General features: G+C 59.2%; 1 protein-coding gene across 1 annotated transcript; it reads right to left on the bottom strand.

Moving 5' to 3' along the window:
• Positions 1-681: 681 nt before the first annotated feature.
• PI4KB (phosphatidylinositol 4-kinase beta) lies at positions 682-26,084 on the bottom strand. The gene is given in 14 exon segments (XM_054182480.1): positions 682-1,162; positions 1,515-1,635; positions 1,957-2,089; positions 2,247-2,512; positions 2,600-2,653; positions 2,655-2,724; positions 3,406-3,510; positions 3,878-3,987; positions 4,213-4,440; positions 4,826-5,053; positions 9,600-9,644; positions 18,913-19,882; positions 25,541-25,656; positions 26,060-26,084. Coding segments are annotated over 12 exon segments (2,484 nt in total). The 5' UTR covers positions 19,855-19,882; positions 25,541-25,656; positions 26,060-26,084; the 3' UTR covers positions 682-980.
• Between the last annotated feature and the right edge of the window lie 617 nt (positions 26,085-26,701).

Genomic DNA, 26,701 nt, shown 5'->3' with positions numbered 1-26,701 from the left:
GGGGAGTCACAGTCCCAAAGTCCTGGAACAGAGTCAAAAGAAAAAAAAAAAAAAAAAAAGAAAAAAACCCCAACACACCCCCCCCCCCCCCCAAAAAAAAAAAACGCTTGAAAGGGGCACGAGGCAGCACCAATACCACACACCCCCCCCCCACCCCCCCCGGCCCCGGGTGGGCACCGGCCTCCAGGAACCCCCAACTCTGACGTCCCGGGACGGTGCGGGAGCGGTGACGGACGCGGGGAGGGACACGGGGACGTTCAGCTTCGGTGAGGGGGTGGCAGCGGGGAGGGGGGGGAAAAAGGGGGTGCGAGAAACAAAGGAAGGGGCCGAGGGGCTGCGGAGCGGGGACACACACACACACACACACACACACACACACACGACATGCGGGGACGGGCCCTCCGGGGTCACGCCGCCGCCTTCAGCAAACGGCTCAAGTCACAGCAGCCACCGGCGGGTGGGGGCCAGGTGCGACTCCTACCCCCACCCCCCCACCCCCGGCCAGGTCCTAAACGTGTCATGGGATTGTGGGAGCGTTCACAGGACACCAACGGGCGTAATACTGACGGGAGGAGGTGGGGGCGGGGGGGGGGGGGGCCAGTGCTACCCCCAGTCCCGAGGCCCTTTGCTGGCTTTCGTCCGGCCGCTGCCGGCCCCCAGCAACAGTTACCGCATGATCCGTTTCGCTTTGATTTTTTTTTTTTTTTCACCAGGGGGTTGTTGGGTTTGTGTTGTTTTGTTTTTTTTCCTGCTTCGACTGCTTGAGTTTCTTTCGTTGTTTGTTTTGTTTTGTTTTGTTTTGTTTTGTTTTTTTTTTTCCTTGTTTCATTTCGTTGAAGAGTCTTGGCAAAAAGCAGCCCCGGGAAGATGCTGAGACTCGGCTTCCTTTTTACCGTCGAGGACCGAGACCTCGTCCCCGGGGACGAAGCTCAGGCCCGGGCCGGGCACGGAGACGTTGCGGGAGAGGGCGGCCGCGGCCATCACATGATGCCGTTGGTGAGGTACTGGAAGCCGTCGTAGAGCTTGGTGGTGATGGAGCGCATGCTGCCGTCCACCATCTGCTCGATCAGCAGCTGCAGCTGCTCCTCCGTCATGTTCATGTGGAACCGCTCCTTCAGGTTGCGGATGGTGGAGGAGCCGTGGAAGCAGGGGAGCTGCGACCCTGCGGGGAGGGAGGAGCGGGGTCTGGCGCGGGGGCACTGGGGCCAGCGCAGCCCCCAGGGGCCGGGTGGGCTCCGGCCAGCGCGGCCCGTCCCTTGTCGCTGCCTCTGAGGCCGGTTTGTGGCGCGGGGAGTCACAACCCGCTGCCACCGAGGACGCTGGCGCCTGTTCCCGCACTGAGGGAATGGCAACCCCCATCCCTCTGGGTGTGTTTTAGGCTCCCCTGGGACCCTCTCCTGCTCCGAGACTCCTCCAGGCGAACCCCACGCGTTTCCCTTCACACGCCGGGGGTCACCGAGCCATTCCTGAGCCTCTCCGCAGCCCGGCCCCTCCCGCGCCGTGGCCCCTCTTACCTTGCTGCATGATCTCCACGATCTGCACGACTTTATCCATGTGCTTCCGCGCAGCGATGAGACCCTGCAGCATCAGCATCTTGTAGTAGTTGAACATGTCCCCGTCCAGGCCGCCCATCACCTGGAAGGGAGAGGCTGGTGGGTGCAGGGCAGCGGCTGGAGAAACTTGAGGACAACCTGAGCAGGGGGACCGTCAACTGGAAGGGGCACGACGGGATTTTGCTGGTGGTGGTGGGGGGGGGGGGGGGGGGCGGGAATTTCACTTCTCCGAGTGAAGCCACGCGGCAAACAGCGCTTTCAGCTCCTCGGCTGGCTCTCGGGAGCAGCTCGGCTGCGGAGCTGGCTAAGAACCGCCGGGGGTTTGCCGAGGTTTGACTGTGCCACCCCACGCCGCGAGACCACCCCTCAGCCCTCGCCGTCACGGCCCCCCCCGCGCGCTTACGTCCACAAATTCCGTGGTGAGTTTGAAGGCAGATGTCTCAAAGCCAAGATTCCTGGGGGAACTGGAGAGGATGAACCCGAAATCGATGTGGATTATGTGTCCATCCGCATCCAGCAAGATGTTGCCGTTGTGCCTGTGCGGGAGAGGGAAAACCTTCCATTAAACTTCGCAAGCGCGTGCACAGCCCCCGGGAGCAGCAGCACTCGCGGCTCCCAGAATTTCCCTGCTGCATCCAGGGACAAAACGACGAATCCCGGTAGAAGACAGGGCAGTACGGCGCGGGGACTCGCCTGTCCTTGACCTGCAGGAGGTAGCACACCAGGCAGTAACCGGCACAGCTCTGCACGAAATTCCTCTGGGCCGTCAGGAAGGATTCGGTGTTGTAATTGCCATGTTCTTGCAGGAAATAATCCAGCAGCGAAAGCAGGGATTGCTTCTTGATTTGGTGGATGGACACAGCATTCACGACTGGCTCAATCATGCCGCTGTCGGCGGAGATGACGAGGATTTTGTATGGCTTGATCCAGAGTGGGACACGCTCCTGTTCCCAGATGGACTGTGGGAGAGAGCGAGAAAATCCCTCAGGATCCCGGGCGGCCCCAGGCAGCCGCGGCCCCCGCGGGCAGCCCCGCTCCCGTCTCACCTGCAGCTGCTTGAGGACCTGGAAGGCGAGTAGCTCCTGCCGGAGGTCGTCCCCCGCACTTGACGATGACGGAGAGGAGGCGCCAGGAGGGCAGGTGGCCGTAGGGGGACCCTTCCCGGATCCTCCTGCAGGGAACGGGCAAGGATGGGAGCGCGAGGAAAGGGAGGGTGGGCAGCGAGTCAGCCCCAGAGGTCTGACATCGGGGGCTCGGGGCAGGGAAAGCCTCCGGGAATGCTCAGTTGGGACTGCGGCAGCACGAGCTCCGGGGCCCAGGACTGCAAGAACTGCACACCGAGCCCCCCCCCCCCCCAAACTACAGGGCAAATCCCACCCGAGCCAAAAACCGTCTCCGAGAAGAGCAGAAGGGAATGAACTCTCCCTGAATCCCCCAGCCCTTCCATCAGTATAACGCGGCCTAGACTGCCCCCCCAGATTTCTGGAGCCCAGAGGGCTCTCCCGCTTGCTCCAGTTGGAATTTGAGGGTTGGCCATAAATGAACGTGAATGAGTTTATTTCGGGACAGGCCAAACTCTTCTGACATAAAAGATGCCTATAAATACCTGGCAAAGCCCCTCAAAGCCTAACGCAAGAGCAGCAAATTCTCCCTCCTCCGGCGCACCCACGGCTCGCTGCCCTCTGCCCCGGCCCCGCGTCAACGCACCCACCCTGGGGACCAGCAGGGCCTAAAGTCGAGGCCACGGTTATCGACTGGGCGAATCACGGAGCCGCCTCCTTGGATTTCCGGGACGGACAAAGTCCCTGCAGCGCCGAGACCAACCCAGCACACGTGCCCCTTCCAGCCCTACCTGACTTTCTCCTGCCAGGGCTCCTTCAGGGCGACGGCGGAGGGGTCCTCGGGGTCCCTCTTGAAGGAGGTGGGGGTGTGCGCCAGCTGCTCCGAGAGCCGCCGCCTGCAGGACACAGAGCCGTTGAGCAGCGAAACCCGTTGGTGAGGGAGAAAAGCAGCACCACCGCGCGCACCCAGAGCCGCTTCGATCCAAAGCACTTCACAAAACTCGTGGATTCCCCCCCAAACCTGGGTCACAGCCACCGTTTTGCCGGCAGGAAAAGACGCCAGCGGCTGAGCAGGGGAGGCTGCACCAGCCCCGAGCGTCTCTTACACCGCCCAGAGTTCGCACGGCCCCTCCTTAACCCGTGCAGATGGTTTTTTTTTTGCCGGGAATCTGGCAATTTCGCGCCCTGCCCTTACTCCATCCGAACTCAGAACCCGCCCCAGGGCCGCCGGTGCCCGGGCTGCTCGTGCCACGCCGGCCTCACCTGATGTCTCCAGCAGCGATGAACACGGGCTCCCGGCTCTCCTGGCTGGTGATGCTGTCCACAGAGAACTGGGAGATGTTGTCACAGCTGTTGGTGTGAATCTCCGGCAGCTGGGAGGGGAAAGGTGCGAGAGGTGGGATGTAGCGGCTGCTGGAACGCAATTCCCACTTGTTTTGTTTTTTTTTTTTTTACCCCAGGCAGGAGCTGGGATGGCACCGTCACCTGGGAGGGCCTTCCCTTCCCGCGCCGCTGCTGCGCCGGATCCCGGCAGCACCTCGCAGGGCCAGCACGGGATGAACCCTCCTGGCATCCCCCCCCATGCCCCCCGTCCTCACCTCCACCTGCAGCTCCACGATGTCGTCCACGGACCAAGCCTCGTCGTCGTTGTCGTAGTTGGGGACGGTGGTGAAGCTGCTGGTCCTCTGCTCGTGCGTGATCCCACACTCGGGCAGGTTCTCAGCCGAGCGCGTGCTCCGGATGCGGTTCTCGGGGATCCGAGCGGGCACATTCGCTGTGTCGAAATTGTCACATTCAAGTACTTCGACGTAGATTAAATAGGGAGCCTGGGGGAAGCGAAGCGCAGCGTTAGCAGGGCACGGCCGCTGGAGCGCCAGGCAGCGACAGCACCTTTTTGGCGTCTGGTTTTTGGGGCAAAGCCGTGCTGTTCGGTAGATGTGGAAAAGCCCCCGGGGCAGGGCTGGACCTCCCAGAGACGCCTGCAGCCCACGGTTACTCTCAGGGGTATTTCTCCCTCCCCCAGCTGCCTGCACAGACCTCTCTCCCCCGTCGCTCCCAGCCCTGGCAGTGACAGCGCAGCCCTCGGGACGCGGGAGATTTCCCTGAGCCCAGGCGGGAAGCGTTTCTTTCGCTCTGTGCCCAAGCACAGGCCGCGCCGAGGATAAAATAATCTGCCTTTCGAGGGCAAAACCCTCCTCCGGCCGCTCGTACCTTGTCCTTGGAGTTGAGGACGACTGCCTGGGTGTGGGGCACCCGCACTACGTGATGGTCGAAGCCGGCCGTCGGCAGCCAGGCGCGCGCCGGCAGCTTGTGGTTCAGCAGCGACAGCTCGGAAATGAGCCGCTGGGTCTTCTGCTCTTTGGTGGGCAAGGTGGCCAGGCGCTTCCCGATGGCGATCAGGGATTTGATGAATTCCCTCTCGGGGGCAAGTCTGACAGGCTAAAGAGGGTGGGGGGAGAGCGTTACAAAGGCAGCGGGTCGATGAGACGCCGGCGGTTTTGCCATCGGGCTCCGCAGTCTAAAAGCACCCGGGTAGACTCCAGATAAAGAGGCTCTTCCCATCCCACCCTCTTCCCCGCTCTCGGATGACGCTCCCGTCACCGGAGAGCCGGGTTCATCATCCGGGAGCAGAGCAGGGTGGGATATCAAAGCACTTTTTCCCCCTCCCTGTCCAGAATTCCTCCTCCCCGAGACTCCGGAGCCGCCATCCCCACCCAAACACCCGGATCCCTAAGACTCCGGAGCCGCCATCCCTACCTGAACCCTCGGATCCCTGAGACTCCGGAGCCACCATCCCCACCCAAAACCCTGGATCCCCAAGACTCTGGAGCCGCCATCCCTACCCGAACCCTCGGATCCCTGAGACTCCGGATCCACCATCCCCACCCAAACCCTCGGATCCCTGAGACTCCGGAGCCCCCATCCCCACTCAAACCCTCGGATCCCCGGCTCCCCAGCGGCCAGGAGCCCGCAGCCAGCAGAGGGAGCGCGAATCGGCCTCATCCCCCAGCTCAGCGCCGGGTTTTTTTTCTTGTCTCCTCACCCCGAAGCCTCTCGATCGTGGCTCATTCCAACCATTTGGCAAAGATCAAACTGCGATTCGGGAAGCCCCTTGGACCCGGGAGCCCCCCAGCACCCCCACGGCTTAAGCCGAGCTCTCTGCTCCACTTTTTCAAGCTTTCAAATCACAACAACAAACGATTACGGCTGATTTCTGTCATTTCAGATGCAGAATTAAACTTGCAAAGTGTTCACTGGACAATCATGCTGGAAATGCACATGCAAAAAGCTACGGAGCGTGAGAAGAGGAAGCAAAGGAAAACGTTGGAGAGCCGGGAACGGCCGCACAGCAAAATAAAGGGATGGTAAAAAAGAGGAGAAGGATCGGTCTGGTGGTTCCCTTTTAGGAAAGGGCAGGTGGGAAATCGTTTGTATCTGTAGTCCACGTCAAAAATCCTTCCAAAAACCCTTCCTGGCCTTTCCTCCACCCCCGCAGAGGCGTCCTCGGGCCCGGAGGCAGCTTTTTCCACCGCACCGCAGCCAGCGACATCGCTTCCGCCTAGCCGGCGGAGGATATTTAAATAAACCCCTGCCCCAGCTGATGCTCCGAGGGGCTGAAAGTGCCTGGTCCCGGCTGGACCCTGCCCTGCCTCGGCTCCTGCCACCCCCTGCCCCAAGGCTGCCTCGACCCCCGGGACCGTTTCCCTCGACTGCATTTTGTCCCATTTCTGCGAAAACCGTTTTAACGCTATTCAAAGGATGCTCCGCTCCTCCCGGAGCCTCTCCCACCGGACCCCGGGGGCTGCCACGTCCCGGCTCCTCCAAGGGCCTTCTGGTCTCTGGGGGGACGCGGGTTTCCAGGTCCGGCACGCAGTTGGCATCGTCGCTCAAACAGCCCCGTGTCCCCGCCGAGGTCCCTCTGTGTTACTTGGCAGAATAATTTAATGAAAGAGTCGCCGGGTGGGAATTCAGGACGTGCCCAGGTGAGGAGGTGCCCACGAGCAGGAGCAGACCACGAGCCAAGTCCTCCCGGCTCAGCCCTGCGTTGATCTCTCGCAAGCACAGGCAGTTTTTTAAACCCCTTTTTCTCCAGGGATCCCAAACCATCTCCTGCGGCACCCTCTCCCGGCTTTGCAGCGAACGGAGCGAAGCCGTGCCGAGCCCGGGAGCGCCCCGTCGCCTCCGTGACCCGTCTGCATCGCCGACGTTCACGCTCCGCTTGAAAACCTTCAGGTCTCGGCTCCTCTGGCCAGAAACACGCGGCCGGGAAACGTCCTCCCCATCCCGTCCCGCTCCAAAGGCATCTCGCCGAGTGCCGCTCCGGGAAGTTTCGCATCCTGTTATGGAGAAGCGGCTTTGGAAAACGGCATCAGCTGAAGCGGGGCCGTCCCTGGCCCGAGCCATCGCAGGAAACGCCGTCTCCAGCCCGCCCGGAGAGCTGCAGAAAGCCCGTCCCGCCGACGCCGGGCTGCGGAGAGCTGCCTTTGCCCTGGCTCATTAACATCACGGTCCTGAAGCCAAGCGAAGAGAGGACGGGAGACGCTCTTCCCTCCTCCGACCACCCGACGGCTCCTGCTGTTGCTCTGATCCAACATAAATATTTACTTTCTACCGTTTACTTTCTACTACGGCAAAACATTTCACTGGCAGCGCTTGGAAGGAACAATATTCCCCGCTCTTAAATTAGGCAGGGCTTTTGTGTTTGTGTTTTGCTAAGACACGCTCCAGGAGCGTCCTTCTTCCCAAACCGCTTCCCAGCGCCGGGCAGGGACGACGACACGGATCCGGTCCTGGCTACAGGACAGGCGGAGGAGGGAGAGCCAGTGTCGGAGCGGTGACGGAGGTGTCACACCGTGGCAAGGCCGGTCCGGTTCCCCCAGCCATCCCGCCCGGGTGGGTTCGTCTGGGTGGGTTCGCCTGGGCGAGGTTTAAGCATCTCCAAAAACCAGGAGGGTTAATTTGGGACCCTTCCCAGCCTCCAAGCGGGATGTTTTCCGGCTGCCAAAGCGTTTTCTGCTCTTCTACCGACATCTACCCCAAGGTCCCACCTCTCCTCGGATCAAACCAGCACATTTTGTCGTTTCAGAGCATTTATACAGCAAAACCCCGTTCCTGCTGCCCACGGTCCCGCGCTCCCCGGGGAGCGAGACCCCCCCCCCCCGGTCTATGGGAGCTGGGAAGCACCCAGTGGGGCAGAGCTGCTGCCCGGCCCCTTCGGCTTCGCTGCCAGCCGCCATGGTTTTGGCATCGGCGCTGGCAGCCGGGACCTGGCAGGATTTCTAAATGCCGTGATCGTTCGGCTCCAGCCTGTAGCGGGTTTATGAATTTGGCACAAATGGTTCCAAAGAGCCCCAGCTGCTGCCCTCACCATCTGCCGTGGAAAAACCACAAGCGGAGCCAGGGGGAAAAGGTCTCCAGGGGAGAGGAACGGGGCGCTGACCCACGGAGATGGGTGGCACGGTCCCGGTGGAGGGGATGGCGGCAACAGCCATCACCGCAGCCGGAGGACAGCGAGGAGGCTCCTGCGATGCCCTGGGACCGAGGAACCTGCAAGCGTCCCGCTGACGCCGAGCCTCAAAAAGCCACCGGAGGAGGAGACGTCGCTGCTTTTCCTTGGCCGGGAGGAGCAGGAGGGGCGGGGGGAAAAAAAATAAAGCAACTTACCTAAATTTGGGCAGTAAATTGGGACTCAGAGCCCGGTGTCCTACCTCCCACCCAACCGCCAGCACCCACGGCTGCCCGAGCATCCCGCCGTCCCTTGCACCTCTCAAAAACCGTGGAGTTGGAGGAGATTTATAACAAATAGAAGGTTATTTAGCCTGCGCCAGGGGGTGCTCAGGGGTAAAACCCTTGTGCCTGTAAGCGACCGCAGCGCCAATGCTCCTGCCCGCGCCGTGCGGGGCGTAAAAAGTGTGAAAAATCTTCCCTCAGCAGGCACAGAAGGACGAGAGCTGGGTATACGGGACAAATAATTTTTTTTAAAGGCTAAAAAAAGGCTGGAGTTCAGCGCCCAAACCCCGGCCCAGAGGGATGGGGCTCCGTAAGGCACCGCTGCCCCCGGGTAAGTGGTTTTGATCATGGACTACACATTCAACGCGTGGAAGCCCACTGGGAATCCCAGACGGAGAACACGCACCCGCCGTCAGGAAAACGACACAGATGAGGAAGATGCTATTGATTTGAAAAAAAAAAAAACAAAAAAACAAAAAAACAAAAAAAACCCAAAACGTAATGAAAAAGGCTCATTTTGAAAGAAAAGTGCTCTATAAGGGAAACGCTGGGTTTTGATTGAAAGACCAAAATTTAACACACAGAAAGGTGGGGGGGGAGAAGAAATAATGATTCGTGGAAAAAAGCAAATTAAATCCCATCTTGGCAAAGGACTTTTAAGTAAAATTCAAGGAAACAGCATTTCCTCTTTCATCTGCGGACGCCGCCACGCCAAGGTCAGCGACTGCTCGGACCGAAATGGGCAGCAGCATCAGCCCCGTCCCCCCCCGGCCTCCACCGTTCGGTGGCGGCACGAGGGTTTCTCTGGGGGGAGGGGGGGGAAGGTGGGGGGTAAAATGAGTGGGGGGTAAAATGAGTACCCAGGGCCCCCCCCCCCCGCCCTCCAGCCCTTTGGGGCTTTCTGCTTTATTTTAGCCAAACCGGTGCAAGCGAATTTGCCCCAAACTCCGTTTCCGCCGGACAAGCGGGAAAGGTTCAATCCAAGCCGGCACCGCCGCGAGCCCGGCTGCGGTGGCACCAGGCAGCCAGTGCGCGCGCGGTGCCGGGGAGCCGGGGGGGTGACGCCGGTTTTGTCCCCCTCGGCGAGGGCTCAAGCGGTGACAGACACCGGGGGTGGGGGGGGGGACGGACACGGCTGGGGAGCAGAGGTGCTCGCGGCGCGCGGCCATGGCCGGGGTTTTGGTGGCAGAGAGGAAATGCTGCTGTGGCGGGGAAGGCAGGCAGCCCGGGCGCAGGAACGAAACGGGCCACTTACGGGAGAGAATGACTTATCGAGACTTTCCGTACTCGAGGAGAGCTCCTGGGAAACGGAGGAAAGGGGGTTTGTTGGCAGTTTTGGGTGGTGGTGTTTGTTTGAAAGGAGAGAGAGGAAGGAGGGAGAGGGGGAGAAAAAGCAATAGTTTAGCTCCAGGTTCACAACCATCACTTTTCATTTAATTCTTTCTTTTTTTTTTTTTTTTTTCTTCCCCCCCCACCCCATCATAATTTCGCCGCCTTTTACTCTTGGAGAGGAAGCGGCATCCAAACCTGCACGTGGTGCTTCCAGAGTAACGCGACAACAACTTCCCGGATCTAAACCGGAGCCGCCTCCGGCCGAGGCCGCTCGTGGTGGAACCAAACCGGGAGCGGGACTGGCGGCCCAATCAGCAGATCCTACGCTGAACACCTGTAAAACCCCCACGGATTTTCCCCGTTTACATCCTTTAAAATATTCTTTACCCCAGGAGTGTAACTCAGGTTTCGGCTCTGACTTTCTCGGCTCGGAGCAGCGGCAGAGACGGGAGCTGGGGGGGCAGGCAGGGATGCTCGTGCCGGTATCTGCCCCGACACCGGCCCCTCTCCATCGACAAAACCGCGTGATTTTTCTCCCCTGGACTCTAATTCCGCCTCTTAATTTCGACAGATAAAATTAACCACCCCCCCCACCCCCAGAAACTGTCCTAAAAGTTAAAAAAAAAAAAAAAAAGGACCCCAACGATTAAACTATTTTCAAGTCGACGAGAGAGTTTTCACCAGCGGAAGGGTTACTTTACGGAGCGGCATCCCGGCGCAGCCCAGCAAAACCTTGGTACCGCGAGCACAAGCCCTCGGCCACGTTCCCCACCGTCGCCCAAAGCCACCCCCCCCCACTCCCACCTCCTCCCTAAACCAGCGCTTTCCATCTCCACCCCAACCGCCCACCACCTCGGGAGCCCACACGGCCACTATTTTCACGCCGAAAAGAGAGAAAATCAAAAAAAAAAAAAAAAATAAAGAAAAAAACCAAATCGGAGCTTCGCGCCCTTGAGACCGGTGCGTGTAATTGGTTTTAAAATCCACTTCCCAAAAAGAAACAAACAGGTCTGGGTTTAGTGCGTTAATTACAGGGATACGCTAATTCCACCAGGCTTAGTCTCACCCTAAGAAATAACAGTCTTTAAATTAATCGCTTCCGCGTGACCACATAAAAACCCAAACAGCGCCGAGACCCCGTAAGGCTCACTGAGAACAAAAAAAAAAATACCTATCTGGAGCCCCGAAGATGCTCCGGGCTCACGTTGCTGCTTCCTTCCCGGGCATCAGACTCATTCCTGTGTCTTAAATCAAGATATTTAGGGACCAGTTTCCCCCTGTTTTGTTGTAAATAGGAAAAAAAAAAAAAAAAATCTCTGACCAGGAGATCAACAGCAGGAGGCAGCTGCGGGACGGTGCCGTCGGGAGGTAAGCGGAAAAGCTTTTAAAAAGCGGGGCTTTGGGAAGCACCGTCCCACAGAAAATGAGCCAGAGCCGGCGGCACGGCGAGTTCCTCCAGCACAAAACCTGGATCCGGAGAACAAGAATAACGAACTTGGAGTGGGAATTAATTTTTTTTTTTTTTTTTTTTTGCTTAGCGTCTGACCTTCCGGCATAATCTCAGCAGTTCCGGACGTGTTCGGAGCCGGTTCCTCCCCACGCGCCTGCGCTTCCAGCAACGCCGTTTCCCCCGGCGGCTCCTCTCCCCGGCTCCGCAGGGGCAGGGAAAGCCCGGGCAGAGCTTGGCCTGAACCCACCAGCTTCTCCCAAGGGACAAGGCTGCAGGAGGGCCCAAGGGCTCCGGTATTCCCTATTCCCCCCATCCAGCGCAGCGCGGCTCTGCCCGGGGATGCAGCGGGGCGGCCAGACCCGCCGGCCACTCAAGGAAGGACATTTTTGAGGCCTCTATTCGATATTTGACGATTTCCCCAGCGAGGTTCAGGTAGTTTTACGGCAGCCAGCCAGCAAAGCGTAACAAAAAAGCGCGCCAGGGAACACAGCTCGTGGGGCGAGACCTGGCCGAGCTTGGCTTCCTCCTACATCCCCCAAACCTTCCTCCCCTGCAACAGCTCCAGCCGCCACGACGCTTCCCACGTCCCCTCGCCGGGGGCTGCTTCGGCCCCGGGGGACGCTGGCCGGCGTCACCACGGGGCACAAACCTCCGCAAAGCAGCCGATTCGGCAAAACGTAAAGAAGCTCGGCACGTTCCCGGCTTCTCCCCTCCGCGGCGTTTGCTCGACGCTTCCAAAAGCGCCTGCTGGAGGAGATGAGGATCCCGCGAGACTCGCTTCCCCGGGAAGGCAGGCTGGAAGGAGCGGGGAAACGAGCACAGCCGAAGGGCGCCGGCAGCGCGGCTCCTCTCCCTCGCAAACTCGCCACGCGGATGAGCCCTTTCCCAAGCATGGGCGAGTTTCCAGATCTGTCGCTCGGGAAACAAGAAACCTTGAACGTTTAATCCCCTGGGCTCAGGCGAAAGGCAGGTGCAAAGGGGTGTTTACGGTCAGTCGCGGCCGTCGCCGGATCTCTCCCCTCTATCCATCGCTCCGCTCGGGACAGGGCTCATCCGCAACCTCCGTCTCTGCATCCCTCCCCTCTATCCATCGCTCCGCTCGGGACAGGGCTCATCCGCAGCCTCCGTCTCCGCAGGGTTCGCTTTGGGGTTTACAAGGCTAAAACTCTTGGCCTTTCTTAAGACGTAGGAACGTTCAGCACGAGTTCCTACCCCGGTGAACGCACCCTGTCGCACCGATAAAAATAACTTCATCTCTCTTTGTAAAGCCCCACCAGCGCTTTCGCTTCCACAAATCCTTCGCAGGAGGACTTCCCTACCTGCGACAAAACTAAAACGGATGTTATGGACGGTGGCGTTTTGTATCTTAAAAAAAAATAAAAAAAATAAAATTTAAAATCAAGATGGCTCTTGGGAGCCAAACGCCTCACCAACACTGCCCGTATTATGGGGAAAGGGAGGTATTTTTAGCTAAAAGACACGAAAACGGGATGCCCGGAGGAGCGAGAGGTTGCAGCCCGAGTGACCGCTCTCCCCGTGGCCATGCGGAAGCCCGGCAGGCAGGGGGACGCCCCGCCGCGTCCAAAGGGACAATAAGGAAAAGATGCAAAACCTCCCAACTCGGACCCGTCCCTGGGACCTGGCAGCCGTTTGCCACGCCGGCATCGAGCTCGCCGGTAGCCACGCTGCTCTTATGGCGGCGGGGAAACGAGCTCTGCCCGAAAAAGCGCCTACTGCCAGCGCTGCTGGAGGTGCAGTTCCAGAGGTTAAAGGCCAACAATGCTCCTCCACACCCCGAAGGGCAAAGGCAGGGCAAGGACAGGGGCTAAAAAGCGAAAGACCGGGGTCAGACACATCAGGCAACCTTGAATCAAAAGCACTTTTCAGATCCAGGTGCTCCGATAAGCGAATCCGTGCAAGAAACGCGGACGTAAACAGATTTGCATATAAACCCATAAACCCGCGCTGCTGTTTCTCAAGATAAACGCTGATGCTGCTGTTAAAAAAAAAAAAAAAAAAAAAGAAAAAAAAAAGAAAATAACCCCCCTGGCATGGGCAGCGCGCTCGCGTCGCGTGAAAGCTTTGCTCTTCCTCCACCACCCACCCACGCGCCACGGCCCCGCGTTAACAGCGAGGCGCTGGCATTTGAGAAGCTGCCGTTTGCAGCGCTCCCTCCCCGGCAGCCAGCCTAGATTCTTAACTGATTATTCAATTAGCAGGTTTCTAATTAATTTTATTTTTTTTTCTCTCTCCTCCTCCTCCTTTCCACTTGACTAGTGGAACCAGTTCAGCCAAACATTTCTGTTCGCACGGAGACACCAGTCTGCCCGGCTCTCTCCACCATCGGCCCGGCTCCGAGCAGGCGCTGGGTTCAGGCGCGCAGCTAAAGCGAGCCGTTCCCTTTTAGAAATCACTGGGTTTAATCCAGTTGGTATTAAAAAAAAAAAAAGGACATAAAAAGCTGTTTTTCCCCTCCCTGCTCAGCATATTTTGAACCTTGATCTTAGCTCGTGAATGGATCTGAGGGATGAACCACTCTCCAGGCAGTCAGCGGGATTTATTCTTCCCACCTCCGAGGCTCCGGGAGTTAGAAAACGCCGGTGGGAGGCAGAGCGGGGCCCAGGGAGCATCCTCCCTGTTTCACCCGGCTGCGGGCTCTCAGCTATAAACTTCGGCGCATCTGCCCTAAGATTAAAATTACTTCAAACCCCAGGACTCGCCATCGCGGTCCCGGATTTCTCAGCCCCGTCTCGCTGTGCCCTGCCACGCTGGCAGGGCCGCCGGGGTCACCCCGCGGAGCGGGAGCGGAGATAAGGGTTGCGTACGGGTGACTGGTGCGTCCTGGGGAGCCAAAGGGCTCGCAACCAGCCTCCGCTTTAACCCGGAGTTGTGGGGGGGGGGGCGGGGGTGTGGGTTTCACCTTTGAAACGTCTTTTCCAAAAGCAACGAAGAGCCAGCCCTAGGAGAAAGGCGAAGCGGGGGCGGCAGCGCATCCCGGGCGCCTTCACCCCCCCAAAACCGCCGATTCAGACAGACCCTGGGGGTGCTCGTCCGCCCCTGGAGGGGTGGGGAGACGGGAGCGGGGAGCGGATAACCGAGGCGCCGCGGCAGGAGCGGGGGCAGAGGCGTTGGCAGGCTGCGGAGGCAGCACGACCTGTTTGTGCAGCAAAAGCCCGGCGCTGGCGAGGGCTCGCTGCGCCGACACAGCAGCTCCCGCCGCGCTCGCGGAGGAGGCGGCACTAAAAAACAAAAAACAACACACACACACACACACACACCCCCACACACCCTCCCCAAAGCCAGCGAGGCTCGAGGTTTGTAGAGCTCGGTGAAATGACGAGGATCAGACAGCACCACGAGTCTCCCTGCCCCGAGTTCAGCCCCTCCTGGCCCCAGCAGGTATCTCCGGAAGGTTCTGGTTGCTCGGCCCAGCCACGAAGGGTTTTACTGAGGTTGAAGCAGCGGTTCTGCCCCGGGGGGAGGTTTTGCTGCCAGGTCGCTGCCTGCAGCCCCGCCAAAACCCCGGGGAGCCGGCCACCGTGTCCCCGCCATGGCCGGCGTCCACCCCACCGAGGTTTCACCAGCCACCCGGCCCAACTCCACCGGGTTCCTGCCCAGCGCGACCGACCCAACGGCACGGGCAGGACCCGCTCCTGCCGCAGACAGCGAGGGTCTCATCTTGGAAATTAACGTCAACAGGTGAAAAAAAAGAAGTTAAAACATCCCCATTGTGCAGCGCCGGGACGGCAACCTGCCCCCACGTCTACAGCACGGGATCCTGGCCGCGGTCTCCCGGCATCCCAGTGGAGCACGCAGCCAAAGCCACCCAACCGCCCCATCCCAGACCATCTCCGACGGACGCTCCCCGGTGGCTCCCCCCTGGCCTCCAGCACCAGCCTCAGGTTACAGCCGGATCCTCCCCTCCTGGTCTCATGTTGCTCAGGTGGAAAATTCAATGCCGAGCATTTAATCCACCCTTTGTCTGTAAATAAATCGGAGAACGGGACACACCTGGACTCCAGCAAAATACAACCACCACCCTGGAAAACCAGGGCTGGAGGAAAGGCTGAGGCCATCCACCCCGAACCGGAGCAACGCAAGGCGACAGGAGTCTCCAGCTGGCAGCTTTTCCTTTGCGTGCTTTTGTATTAATTGAAAAGTAATAAATGCAAAATAAATTTACACCATTAGAACCGTATCGTGGAATTACGTTACGGACGCGTAAGCCGGTGAGGAATAAAACCCCACAGTGCGAACGGCGCTTGAAATAACCCCCCCCTGCCTCCGGCCCGTTCTTACGGCGGTTACGCAGCGTGAAGTGACAAGTGGAACGTAAAGCCCCCAGCGGGAAGAATTATTCTCTAGAAAAAAAGTGCCAGGCGACCACGGGGGAAAGGACGGATTCACCCCAGGGCTGACTCCGGACTTTGCTAAGAGCCGTCCCCCACCACGCTCTAAAACCTTTTTTTTTTTTTCCCCCCCTCCCTTAAGCAGCATTAATACCTGCTTTGGGTCTGACTCAGCTAATCCGGGAACGGCAGGTACCCGCGGCCCTGGCAGCGAAGGACAGAGGCACCTTTAAGAGCCTAGAAACAGGGAGGACCTGGCACCGCGCTCCAAGAGGAAGATGTGGAGCAACGGGCAGAGGTCCAGAGGAGAAATAAAACCCCAGAGGTCTAGAAGAGGCGACCTACAGGAAATGTAGAAGAGGCCAAAATTGTTCAGTGGAGAGAAGATTGATGGGAGCTGGGAAAATAACCCCCGTATTGTTCAGTGGAGAGAGGAGCGATGGGAAAATAAACCCAACCGGACCACCTCCTTGGTAGAGCCAAAAAGCGGCTTTGGGACTTGGTGGCGAAGGGGAGACGAAGCCCGGACGTGGGAAACCCCTCACCGGGACCAAGCCTGGCTGGAAGCCCTGCGGCGGAGCCTCCGGCGCCGGCAGAGATCGCAGGACACTTCCACAAGAGTCTTTCAGGGACGGACGGGACAGACCTGTCCTTCTCCGTACCCCTCCTTTCCCTGCACCTCTTCCTCCAGCCCTGTCCCCTACGGCTTCTATTTCACACCTACGCCCACCTGCAAAGGCACCAGCCCAATGCTTCAGCTTCTCCTCCCTACAGCTCTTCCAGAGTCCGTTTCTCCCGCTCTTCCAACAGCCTCCGGTCACGGGTCGGGAACGGCCACCTTCTCCGCGAAGCCCGTTCTCCATCCTCTGCTCCCCTTGGGAAGAGCCGCCCAGGCAGGCACGGCAAGACCAGACACCGCAGGCAGCGCTCCGTAAGGAGATTCAGGTGTCGCAGCCTCCCTTAATCCGGACCAACAACTTCTTGGTTTTACGTTCCGGTTTTGCAATTTTTCGCAAAGAGAGAAACAGGAGTCTCTCAGGAGGCGCGGCAGAAGCGGGTTCCCGACCCACGGCTCCACGGCGAGGACGTTGGCGGCAGAGACACAGGAGCATAAGGGGAAAACAGAACTCCCAGACGAGCACGCATCGGATTTTATTGCCCTAAAATCTCTGGTTTAAGAAAGTTTGGGGAGCAACCTATGGGCTGGTCCCAACACAACACAATTCAGACATCTGCGGGTCTCCTGGACCGAGCAACTTGTGGATTAAAGTATCTTAAAATAGTGAATTCTGGAATTTGCTGGAATTTATGCCAGACCTGCCCGGCCCCGCCATCACCTGGCCGGCTCCGGGGATCGCCGGGTTCAAATAGGAGGCCGTAACGTTCAGCACTTAAAATAACACCGGGCCAGGAAGGTGGCTGGGGCTGTTCGGAAGCCAGGAAAGTTCTTACGGCACCTCAAGTATCCCTACTGTCGTGTGCCGTTTAAACGGCTTGCCCCACCTCCGGATCAAAACACGTTTCCAACATTGCCAAGAGAAACTCCTCGCCACGCTGCCTTCATCCATCATTTATGCAAAGCTTGGGTTTCCATTATTCAAGCGGCTGCAGCCGGCGCGAGTAGGAGAGACCTCGGCGCGTCCTGCTCTCCATCAGCCGGCTGTTTTCCGATGGGCAGCGACATGAAAGATTCATTTACCCACCGGCAAATGCTGCGACCCCGGCTCCCAGCTGGGATTTTGCCCAAGAACCGCAGGGAGCGGGACAGGGTGGTTTTAACCTGAAACCAGCCCGGACGGCGGCCGCTTCACGCCTCCAAAACCTCCTTCAAACCCTTACCCAAAGGAGCCTTCCCCGTGCCCGGCAGACACCACGTGGCCCCTTCCAACGATTTATAAACCAGCGCGAAGCTGAGGGAAAGGGGGAATCTCGGGCAAGGCAGGAAAGCCAAGAAATACTCCACCGTTACGAAAACAGTCACAAGATGTTGAATGTCTAGACAGAGCCGCGGGGAAGTCGGTTCTCGGGGTCTCGTCCACGTGGGGAGGACCCACGGAAGGAGCTGCGCGGAGGACGGCGGCTCTGAACGGCTGCCGAACCCCCCCCCGCCCCGGGACCAGACCTTCGGCACCGCGGTTTTACGAGCCGTTTCCCAGCCTGGTGAAGCACCTCCCCGGGGGAGCGTTTCAACTTCTCCAGGCAGCGCAGGGGAAGAGGTTTGGTTGGCTCAGAAAAATCGGCATTCAGCACCAGCTCACCTCCCCCGTCCTCCTCATCTCAGCCCCGCGTTTCTCACCACCTCACTTTTTAGCTCACGCTAAAAACCACCAGCCCTTCAAAACAAAACAAAATAAAAAAAAAAGTTCCCTGTTTCTCCCCGCCTTTTCCCTCCAGGCCCCGCTGCCGAGGATGCTGCTCATCCTTTCGCTCCAAAAGTCTCTGTGTCAGCAGACGCGTGAAATGAATAATCCACACTTTCTCCGGGAGAAACGCTCGCTCTCCAGCGAGCGCGCGCCGAGTCTCACGGCCCGCGCCGACACAGGAGCTCGGCGCCAAAGCAACTTTGTGCCCATAACTTTTCGACGCTTCAAAATAAACGCCACAAAACCCACCGGAGCTACTGGGGTTTGGAAAACGTGCAACACGCGTATGCCTGAGTTTACCTGTTTAATCGTCATTTGCTTTGGCGTTAAACCACGTTAGCGCCCAACCCTGCAAACTGGAAGCGTCTCCTCCACGCAGCCCGGCCCCTTCGGCAGGGAAAGCCTGGCTTTCCACCGCCTTGGAGCCGCGAAAACCAGCCAGAAATCCAAGGCTGAGCCAGGCACAGGGCAGCGGCGGCGGCCAAACCCCACGACTGCAGCTCTCGGCCCCGCGGCCAGAAGGGCTTGTGCCCCAAGGGCTGGTTTTGGCCAGGGCACGGGGACGGCAAAGCCGATGGGTTTATCTGCTCTCCTCCTGCTCCCGGCCGCCCAGCGCCCATCCTGCCTGCGAATGAACCTCAGCGTTGCTAAACGCGAACAAGTCGGGACAAGGAGGAAATCAGATTTCCAACAGCGATCTTGATGGCTGCAGATTGCAAAACGCAGAGACCATCCCTGTTGCCCAAATCGTGTGGGAATTCAGCAGCGCAGGAAGCGGCTCCGTGCTCCTGACCCAGCGTTCTGCCTTACCTTGAAGCCGTCTAGTGCCCTCCCTTCCCCTCACACCAACAAAACTCCCCCTCTGGAGCCCCAACACCCTCGAGCGTGACCCACCGGCGTGTCTCAGTTTGACACAGGACTCAAAACTTTGATTGTTGGCAGCAACTAGGACATAAAAAAAAAAAACCACCCTGCAGTTAAGGGAGGAGCTACGAGATGAGAACTGACACGGGAGCACGGCCCTGGGAGCATCCCCTCCCGGGCAGGCTGAGCCCCGGAGAGCCCCGACATTACCTCTTCCTCGCTCTCGACTTTGGGATTGCTCGCTGTGCGCTTCAGATTGCTGCTCAGGCTGATGGTAACGGTGGCGTCCGACTTGGACCTCTGGTGAGTCCTTTTGGAAGGAGACAGCCCCATATCGGGCGCCGGGCTCAGCGACGGCAGCTCCCTCTTCTTGTAAGCTGGCTTCAACTCGTCCGAGAGGATGAGTTTCCGCAGCTTGGTCCCGCGGGAGTGTCGCTGAGTGGAGATGTGCATGTCCGAAGAGTAGGCACCCAGCAGCAGGGCACACTGCAGGGAGAAGTTGATGCTCTGCCGGCAGCGGTGCACGATGTAGGGCTTGATCGCATCTCCCACGTCCTCGTCCATGTGAATGTACATATTCAGCAGCTGCGGCAGGTAGAAGTCCACGTCTTCGTTCCTAAAGCAGAACAACCTATTCCCAATGTAAGCCTGCACACCAGGTTCCTTTGAATTGTACAAGTATGAAATGGCCATGGAGATATCAAAGAGTTTGGATTCAAAGAGCCGGAGGAGCCAGGACTGCTTAGCAGAGTTATTCTTCTGCCGCTTCCGGGCGGTTTTCACAGTGTTGGCCACGGTCTCGTCCTCCTCCTGGATCTTAGAGGCCGTGCCAGGCGGATCGTCCAAGCACTTGATTTCACAGCCCTCCACGATGTCTCCGTTGGCCAAATCCACCGCGGTCCGTGGGGCGCGCTCGGCCTCGCTGCCATCGGCCGGTTTCGTCAAGCTGTCGGAGGAGACGCCGTGCATCAACTTGACCTTCTCCAGGACCTCTTCGCAGGCTTTCTTTGCCACCTCGGGGTCGATGACCGCCAGCTCGCCGACACCTTCCGTGATGACGCTGAGGGACGTCCCGCCATTCCCTTGGGGCGCTGAGCCGGGCGCCTGGTCCACGCCTGTCCCTCGGGCTGGATCTACCACGGAGTCTCCCATAGCAGTGGCGGGTCTGCGCGCTTCAAAGCTGAAAAGAAAAAACAAGACACACACACACACACAAAAAAAAGTCAGGGACAGTCTGCGGAGGAGACCTGCTTCCAGCCTGAAGGTGGGAAATCAGGAATCCGTGCTGGGATACAGCTCAAGGGACACGGAGAGCTGAGGTTTGGCGCAAACCTTTTCAAGAAGCCTTTCTCTAGAGAGGGACGCTGCCCCGAGCCAACGCAGGCAGCGCCAGCTGGCCCAGCGCAACCCCGAGCTGGTCACGTTGGGGTTTAAAGGTCTTCTCGGTGAGCTCCCGCTCGGGCTTGAGAGAGAGCTGCAAGCATCTATCAGCCATTACACACACACACAAAAAAAAAAATCTCCCTGTTACCATGACGATAAAAAAAAAAAAAAAAATAAATCGAGCGAGCCAAAAAGAGGAAGAGAGGGGGGAAAAAAATAAAATATAAATAAGCAGGTTGCTTTACGCTCTCCAGCCCAAAGGCGTTCTGCACGGCTTGGGACTAGAGGGCCGCGGGCTTGGGGGAGGCAGTGGCTCCGCTTCTCGCTGGAGCAGGTGGATTTTATCCCCCGTCCCCAGGTTTTTGCTCATTTTCCCTCCCTGCGGGACGGAGGGCGACAGCGGCACAGGGTGCTTCGATGGTCAAATCCCCCGTCGGGGCCGGGCGAGCAAAGAGCCGGAGCAAGAACCGAGTTTGTTGTAAGGCGGTCCCTGTTTTCAAAGTCCAGACGCCGCTGCCCGGATTACGTACCCTCGCCAACGATTAGCACTTAATTACGTTTTAAAAAGAAGATAAACGAGGGATTGAACGCACTTCCTGGTTTCTCATCTCAATAAAAAGAGCAACGGTGCATCTCTGCGGATAACCAGCAAGAATAAAGGCGGCCGGTGCCAAGTGAAATCGTCCTCTAAAAATAAAATAAGGCACTCTATTCAATCTGCCATCATTACCGCGGCCCTGGCTGCTTCCCTTTATTGCTCGTACGCTACAACAAGACAGCTCGTGATCAGCAGAAGGGCACAATGCCTTTTACAAATGTTGAGCGCTGCAAGCAGATTGCCAATTCCCTCCTGCTTTTCACGTCCAGCACGGTGGAAAAAATTACTGTCTTTGGAAAAGAAATTCACTGAACCATTTTCTGCCTGTCTGTTCCCCTGACAGACCCCCCAGCCCCTGTTCTGCCCGCAGAGGCTGCGCCGGCGGCTTCTCGCAACGAGATATTTCCCCGTTAATTTAACGACCTGCTTATTTTTACGAGCGATTACAGCTCCCGACGCGGGAGAAAGGGGCGAGGAAACCCACGGCGTTTCTCCCTAAATATTCCAAGCCGGTAAAAACGAGGTCGGCGCGTCCAGATGCGAGCGCCGCTTCCCGGAGACCCGTTTCCTCCTCTTGTTTTCGAAGCACTTTAAGCTCTAACTACGAGGTGAAAAAAGCCTGACCAAAGTTCAGCAGTCTGAACCGATATGAATGGCATCTTTCACCCCGTCCGCACGGCAGCGACACACAACGTTTTCCTCTGTGCTTGCCATTCCCTTCCCTACAAATCCCGCATGCTTCAAATATTTGTGGTCATTAGATCCTAAAGACCCTGCGAGCTGAAGGAAGTTGGTTTTCCTTCTTAGTGAGCCCAGCCTTGCCCCACGAAACGCCCAGACGATCTAGTTTCTAAATTAACACCGTGCCGGCAAAAAAGAGATCCGTCGGCGTAACCCGGCAAGGCGGGATTTGAAGAGGAACGGAGCGGAGCCGGGTCCGAGGAAGAGCAGCCCAGAGCTTTGCTCGTGCAATTCCGGGGTCCTTCAAATGTTCGCATCAAGACAACCGGGACAACAAACTGATGAAAAATAAAAAAAAAAAAAAAAAAAAAAAAAAAAAGTGAGCGGTGGCATCTGCCGGCGCCCCTAAGGCGGCTCCGCGGCCCCGCGGCGGGTGCGGAAGTCCCTGCACAGAAGTACCACGGAGGGCTCTGCCGGCCCCGACTGGTTTATCCCATGCAGGGAAACGCTTTCGACATCCTCCTCGCCGGGTTGTAGAGGGAGGAAAAGCGCGAAGGATCCCGTTAAACCTCCCTCCCCGCAAACCCGGGGCGGGCGGGAGAAACCTGGTGCAGCGGGACAGCACAGGCTGTCATCCTGGACGTTGAACCTCCTACTCACGCAAGGTATCCCGATGACTCCGAGGTGTCCGCGACGCAGTCACCGCCAGCCCCAAGTCCCCGATGCCGTGGCTGCCGTCCCCCGGCCGGGCAGGCCCAGAGGGACCTGCGCCCCGGCGGAGCCGGCCAGAGCTCGCAGCCGCTGAGTGGGTTAAACTTGGATTAAGGAACTGCGCAAGATAAATCCACCCACGGGCCTGCGGGGTTACCTCCGCACCGCAGGCACGGCTTGGAAATCCGTGCGTTGCTGTTTTGTTATTATTATTTCGCTCTTCGGCCACCCCCTTCCCAGACACTTACACAGACGCCTTCTTCGGTGCCATCCCGGCAACGGGGCCGTTCGGAGCCCACCGAGGACACGTCTCCCCTCCTGGTGCTCCCTAAGAATCCCAGGGAGGGAATTCACTCCCCGCCTCCTGCACCTCTCCGCATTTTTCCGTGATTCACATCACCGTTTGTTAAACGTATCACAACGTACTATTTACCTCCGGAGGCTCAGCCTAACTCCCCTATTCCAAATCGCTGGTCTCAACAGGGATAAAAACCCCATCAGCTGCACACAATGAAGCAATCCAGTCTGGAAAACAGGCCGAGCTGAATTCATGTGGTTCATCCTCCACCCACAGCCATAACGGGCCAAGTTTCTCTCTGGTGGAACAGCCCTGAAGTCGGTGATTAAATATGAAATAAAGGGAAGTCCCTATTAGCACAGAAACTACCGACGGAGCAGCCGCCTGTCGGTGCAGCGATCCCAGAGCACCGTTCCTTCGGGGGGGACAAAAGCGGAGGGAGATCTACGGGAACAGAGCCGTGGCTTTACAGGAAAAAAAAAAAAAAGAAAAGTCTTGCTCCTGCCTGACTTGAATAAGAAATATTAGCCCTGGCAACCAACCAGGAGGACAGGATGAAGCCTCACCAAGACATCTGGTCTCTATTACACTGCATTACTTTTTGTTTTGCTCAGCACTGACGGCCTTCGACATCTTGCTGTGCCTTCGGGAAGGCCACAGGAGTTGGGATGGGGGCAGAAAACATCGCGGCGGCGCTGGGGGGGGGCCGGAGGAGGACGGACAGTCAGTGCCCCTCGCTACGCTCAGGGGAGAGTCCCCACTCCTCGGAGCGTCCCTCCGGACCCGCCGCAAACAGAGCAACTCAATGCGACTCCTCAGGTGACAGCTTGAAGGTTGGGGAAACTGAGGCACGAAGGGACTGCGACTGACTGTCCCCGAGGACAGACTCTGCCCATCAACCTCCCCCGCTGCACAAGGGCTGCTTTGGGGCCGTTCTCCAACGGAGCAGCAGCATCTCGCTGCGGAACAAACAGCGGAGGGAAAGCAAATAAGTGGATTTGCAGGAAAAAAGGCAAAGGGGAAGCCCTGAGGCAGGGACCACGCGATCGCTGGTGCCACAGACAGACAGGACGGGCTCCTCCGTCCAGCGCAGCCGCCCCCCGCCAGGACAGAGCGGCCTTCGAGAGCCTTTCCCTCCCAAGCGCGGCTCCGCTCAGCTGAACCGGTGCCTCAAACCAGTACGTCAAAGCCCCGACGCACCGGACCAGCCATTTCCTTAATGAAACAGCAGGTTACGAGCAACGCTCTGCTGGAAGAAACAGCCCCAGCAACAGCAAGAAACGCAGCAGGAGACCGACAAACTGCTCAACTCATTAAAGAACAGCTCCCAACGCTCCTCGGCCTCTCGATTCTTTAAGGGAGATGCCACTAACTCCCTGCTCCGAATGTCCAGCCACAGCAAATTATTTATAATTTGTCTCTGTGGCATCTTTCCTAGGAAGTCACTCCGTCTCCCCCGCTGCGGAGCGACGGTCCCCGCGCCGCGGAGGGGACGGAGGCGCAAGGACAGAGGGAAAGCCCCCGAACCGCGCCGCCAGCGCTTCCTTCTTTCCCTCCTCCCCTGTGAATGACACAGCCCCACGGGAAGGCGTTGAATCCAGTGATTTACTTATAAATTAACTTCGCCGTTAAAAAAAAAAAAATATATATATATATAATTGTGGGAGCGCTAAACTCTTTCTCACCTCTGAGAGAGGCTGGGAAGTGCCCCAGCCCTTTGGAAAAGGCGGGTTTTGCAGCAACAGGCGGTGTCGCCTCGGCGAGGAAGCCCTTCGCAAGCCCACTCCACGCATACCACAGCGGCGGCTCATCCACTCCTTACTCACACAAACACATCCAACCTTTTGTCCTCTTCCCTCGCACCCCTCCGCCCCTGGCGAGCGGTTAATTACCAGCCCTGAGCCAGCGAGGACAAACCCTGCCATCACAGCGACCTGTCTCCGAGCTCACCAAACCCTTGAGCGAGCCGCTCTGGCACGGCCACCCATGGGAAGTTTCCTCCTCCCAGTGATCACAAGGCACTTTGCGCCTGAACGTTCCCACACTCGTTTATATATGTAAATTCACTATTTCGAGCCGCTCTCGTTACCCACAGCCACGTCCGAGTTCTTTTCTCTAAAGCGTGGCCTGAAATAAGCCGTCTGGATGGGACTTAAAATGGAAGGAGAAAGGCAAGGAGCTCACATCCCCGGCTCGGGCTCCGAGAGTGGCTCTTGCGCTGCCCATCCAAGCACAGACCCTGAGCTACGTGATGACAAATCAGCTGTGATTTAAGGAGCACACGACCCCGGCACAGACTGAAATCCCATTCGGATTTCCAAGGAAGAAGTCGGTGACTATTACCTCCGCCGGGGAGAGGCTGCAGGTTGAGCTGCGGGCTCTGCAGGAGCAGACAGACCACTCGGCATTCGCAGGAGTCGAGGGAGGCCTCCGACACGGCCACCGGTTCACGCGGAGAGCGACAAAGTCCCCAAGGGGAGCTCAAAAACCTCGGTGGCACTGAAAAGCCTCTGCTCTCCCAGCCGGCGCTGCGAGCAGGACGGCAGCAGCGCTTGGGCCAAAGACCTGGAAACCAGCGTTTCCCCCCGGTTACTTCCCCACGCTGCTTCTCAAAGTTTCACGACGGGCCAAAGCAGGGGACAGCAAAGGGAGTGATTAAATATTATTATTATTTATTGCGCCTGAAGTCACTATCAACTTGAAGCAGAAGTTTCGGGGGGGGGGGGGGGGGGGGGGGAAGGAAAGCATCGACGAATTATCAACCCACGGCCAAGGCACGGATCTGGACGAGCCGCTGCTCCCCAGCCCAACGCGTTACGCAACATCTCCACTCTTTAAGTAGATATTTTAGGCAATTACAAAGCGCGAGGGGCACCAGATGGCTCCGGGGGGTGGGGGGTGGGGGGCTGGCAAAGCCTCGTCAGAAATGACAGTCTGACGGCGCGGAGAAAATCAGCTGAAAAAGCCTCCGAACGGGTCCCCGAGACTCTCCTCCAACCGGCCCACGCCACCAGCCCGGCGGCATCCCGGAGGGGGGGATGCGCTCCGGGGCCGGCCCCGAAGGCGGGGAGGTTGGTGCAGGGGGATGCGGGGATTCGCCGGGGGGGGGGGTGGGGGGGGGTGGGGGTCGCCCGCGTCCCCCGAAGGCCGAGGCGGAGCAGCGGTACCTGGTGCGATCCCATCCCGCGCCGCCGCCTCTCCGCTCCGGGGTGCCGACGCACGGGGCAGCGCAAGCGGCTCATCCTGGGGGGCAGCGGCTCCGCGGGGCTCCGGGGACGATCGGCTGGAAGGGAAAGGCGCGGGGGAGGGGGGGGGGGAGAAAAAAAAAAAAAAATAAAAAAAAGAGGAAAAGATGAATTTCCTGCGCGACGAGGCGCGCTCGGCCCGCAAAGCCCCGGCCGCCGGTGCTGGCGAGCCTGGGGGAGGTGGCGGAGGCCCCGGCCACCCCCGGCGGCCCGGCCCGGCTCCCCGGGAAGGGGCACAGGCCGGGGTGGGTGAGTGACCTCCCGGGGCAGCCGCAAAACAGACCCCAGAGACCTCCCTTCCCTTCCCGGGGCGCCGGTGCCGCCGCGGCCCGCACCGGGGCGGGGGCCCAGAGGAGGCGGCGGGGGCCCGGGGAGGGCGGCGGGGGGCGCGTTGCCTCGCGGCGGAGAAGGGGCGGTTCCCGGTGCCGGTGCGGCGCTCACCTGCGCGGTGCCGGCGCCGGGTGAGAGCGGAGCGGGGCGGGGCGGGCCGGGGCGGCGGAGCGGGGCGGCGGGGGTGGCGCAGGCCCCGGCGGCCCGGGCTGCCCGCGGCGCCGCCTGACGGGGCTGAGGGGCCGCGCCGCCCGCGAGCGCCCCCTGCCGGCCCGGCGGCACGCGCGCGGGGAGGGGGGCGTGGCCTGAGGATGGGGGAGTGACGCGAGCGACGATGGGGGCGTGGCCTGGCGGAGGGGGCGTGGTCTGATGGGGCGTGGCGAGGGCGGCGCGCCCGCGGGTTTGGCCGAAAAACGTCGTTTTTTTCCCTCGAAAAGCGGCTCCGTCGTCACCGCCCGCCCGGAGCGCGGATCCCTGCGCCCCCCGCAGGGGAAGCTGAGGCAGCGCCCCGTGCCCACAAATCCTCCCCCACGGCCGGAGACCCCCCCCCCGCCCCGTGTCACCCCCTCCGGCTGCTTTGACCCCACCCGCAGCTTCACTCCCCCCGGGCCGGGGCTGGGCAGAGCCCGCGGGAGGGGACGGGACGGGACGGGACGCTGGTGTCACCTCCACGGGGTCCCACGCACCCTCCCACCCCACCCACTCGGGGTGTCCAGACTCCCAGCGCAGCCCCCGACCCCCGACAGACAGGAC

This window comes from Rissa tridactyla, chromosome 23 (genome assembly GCF_028500815.1).
Source record: "Rissa tridactyla isolate bRisTri1 chromosome 23, bRisTri1.patW.cur.20221130, whole genome shotgun sequence".
NCBI lineage: Eukaryota > Metazoa > Chordata > Aves > Charadriiformes > Laridae > Rissa > Rissa tridactyla.
Note: the sequence above shows the minus strand (reverse complement) of the source record. Positions and strands in the feature narration are given on the sequence as shown.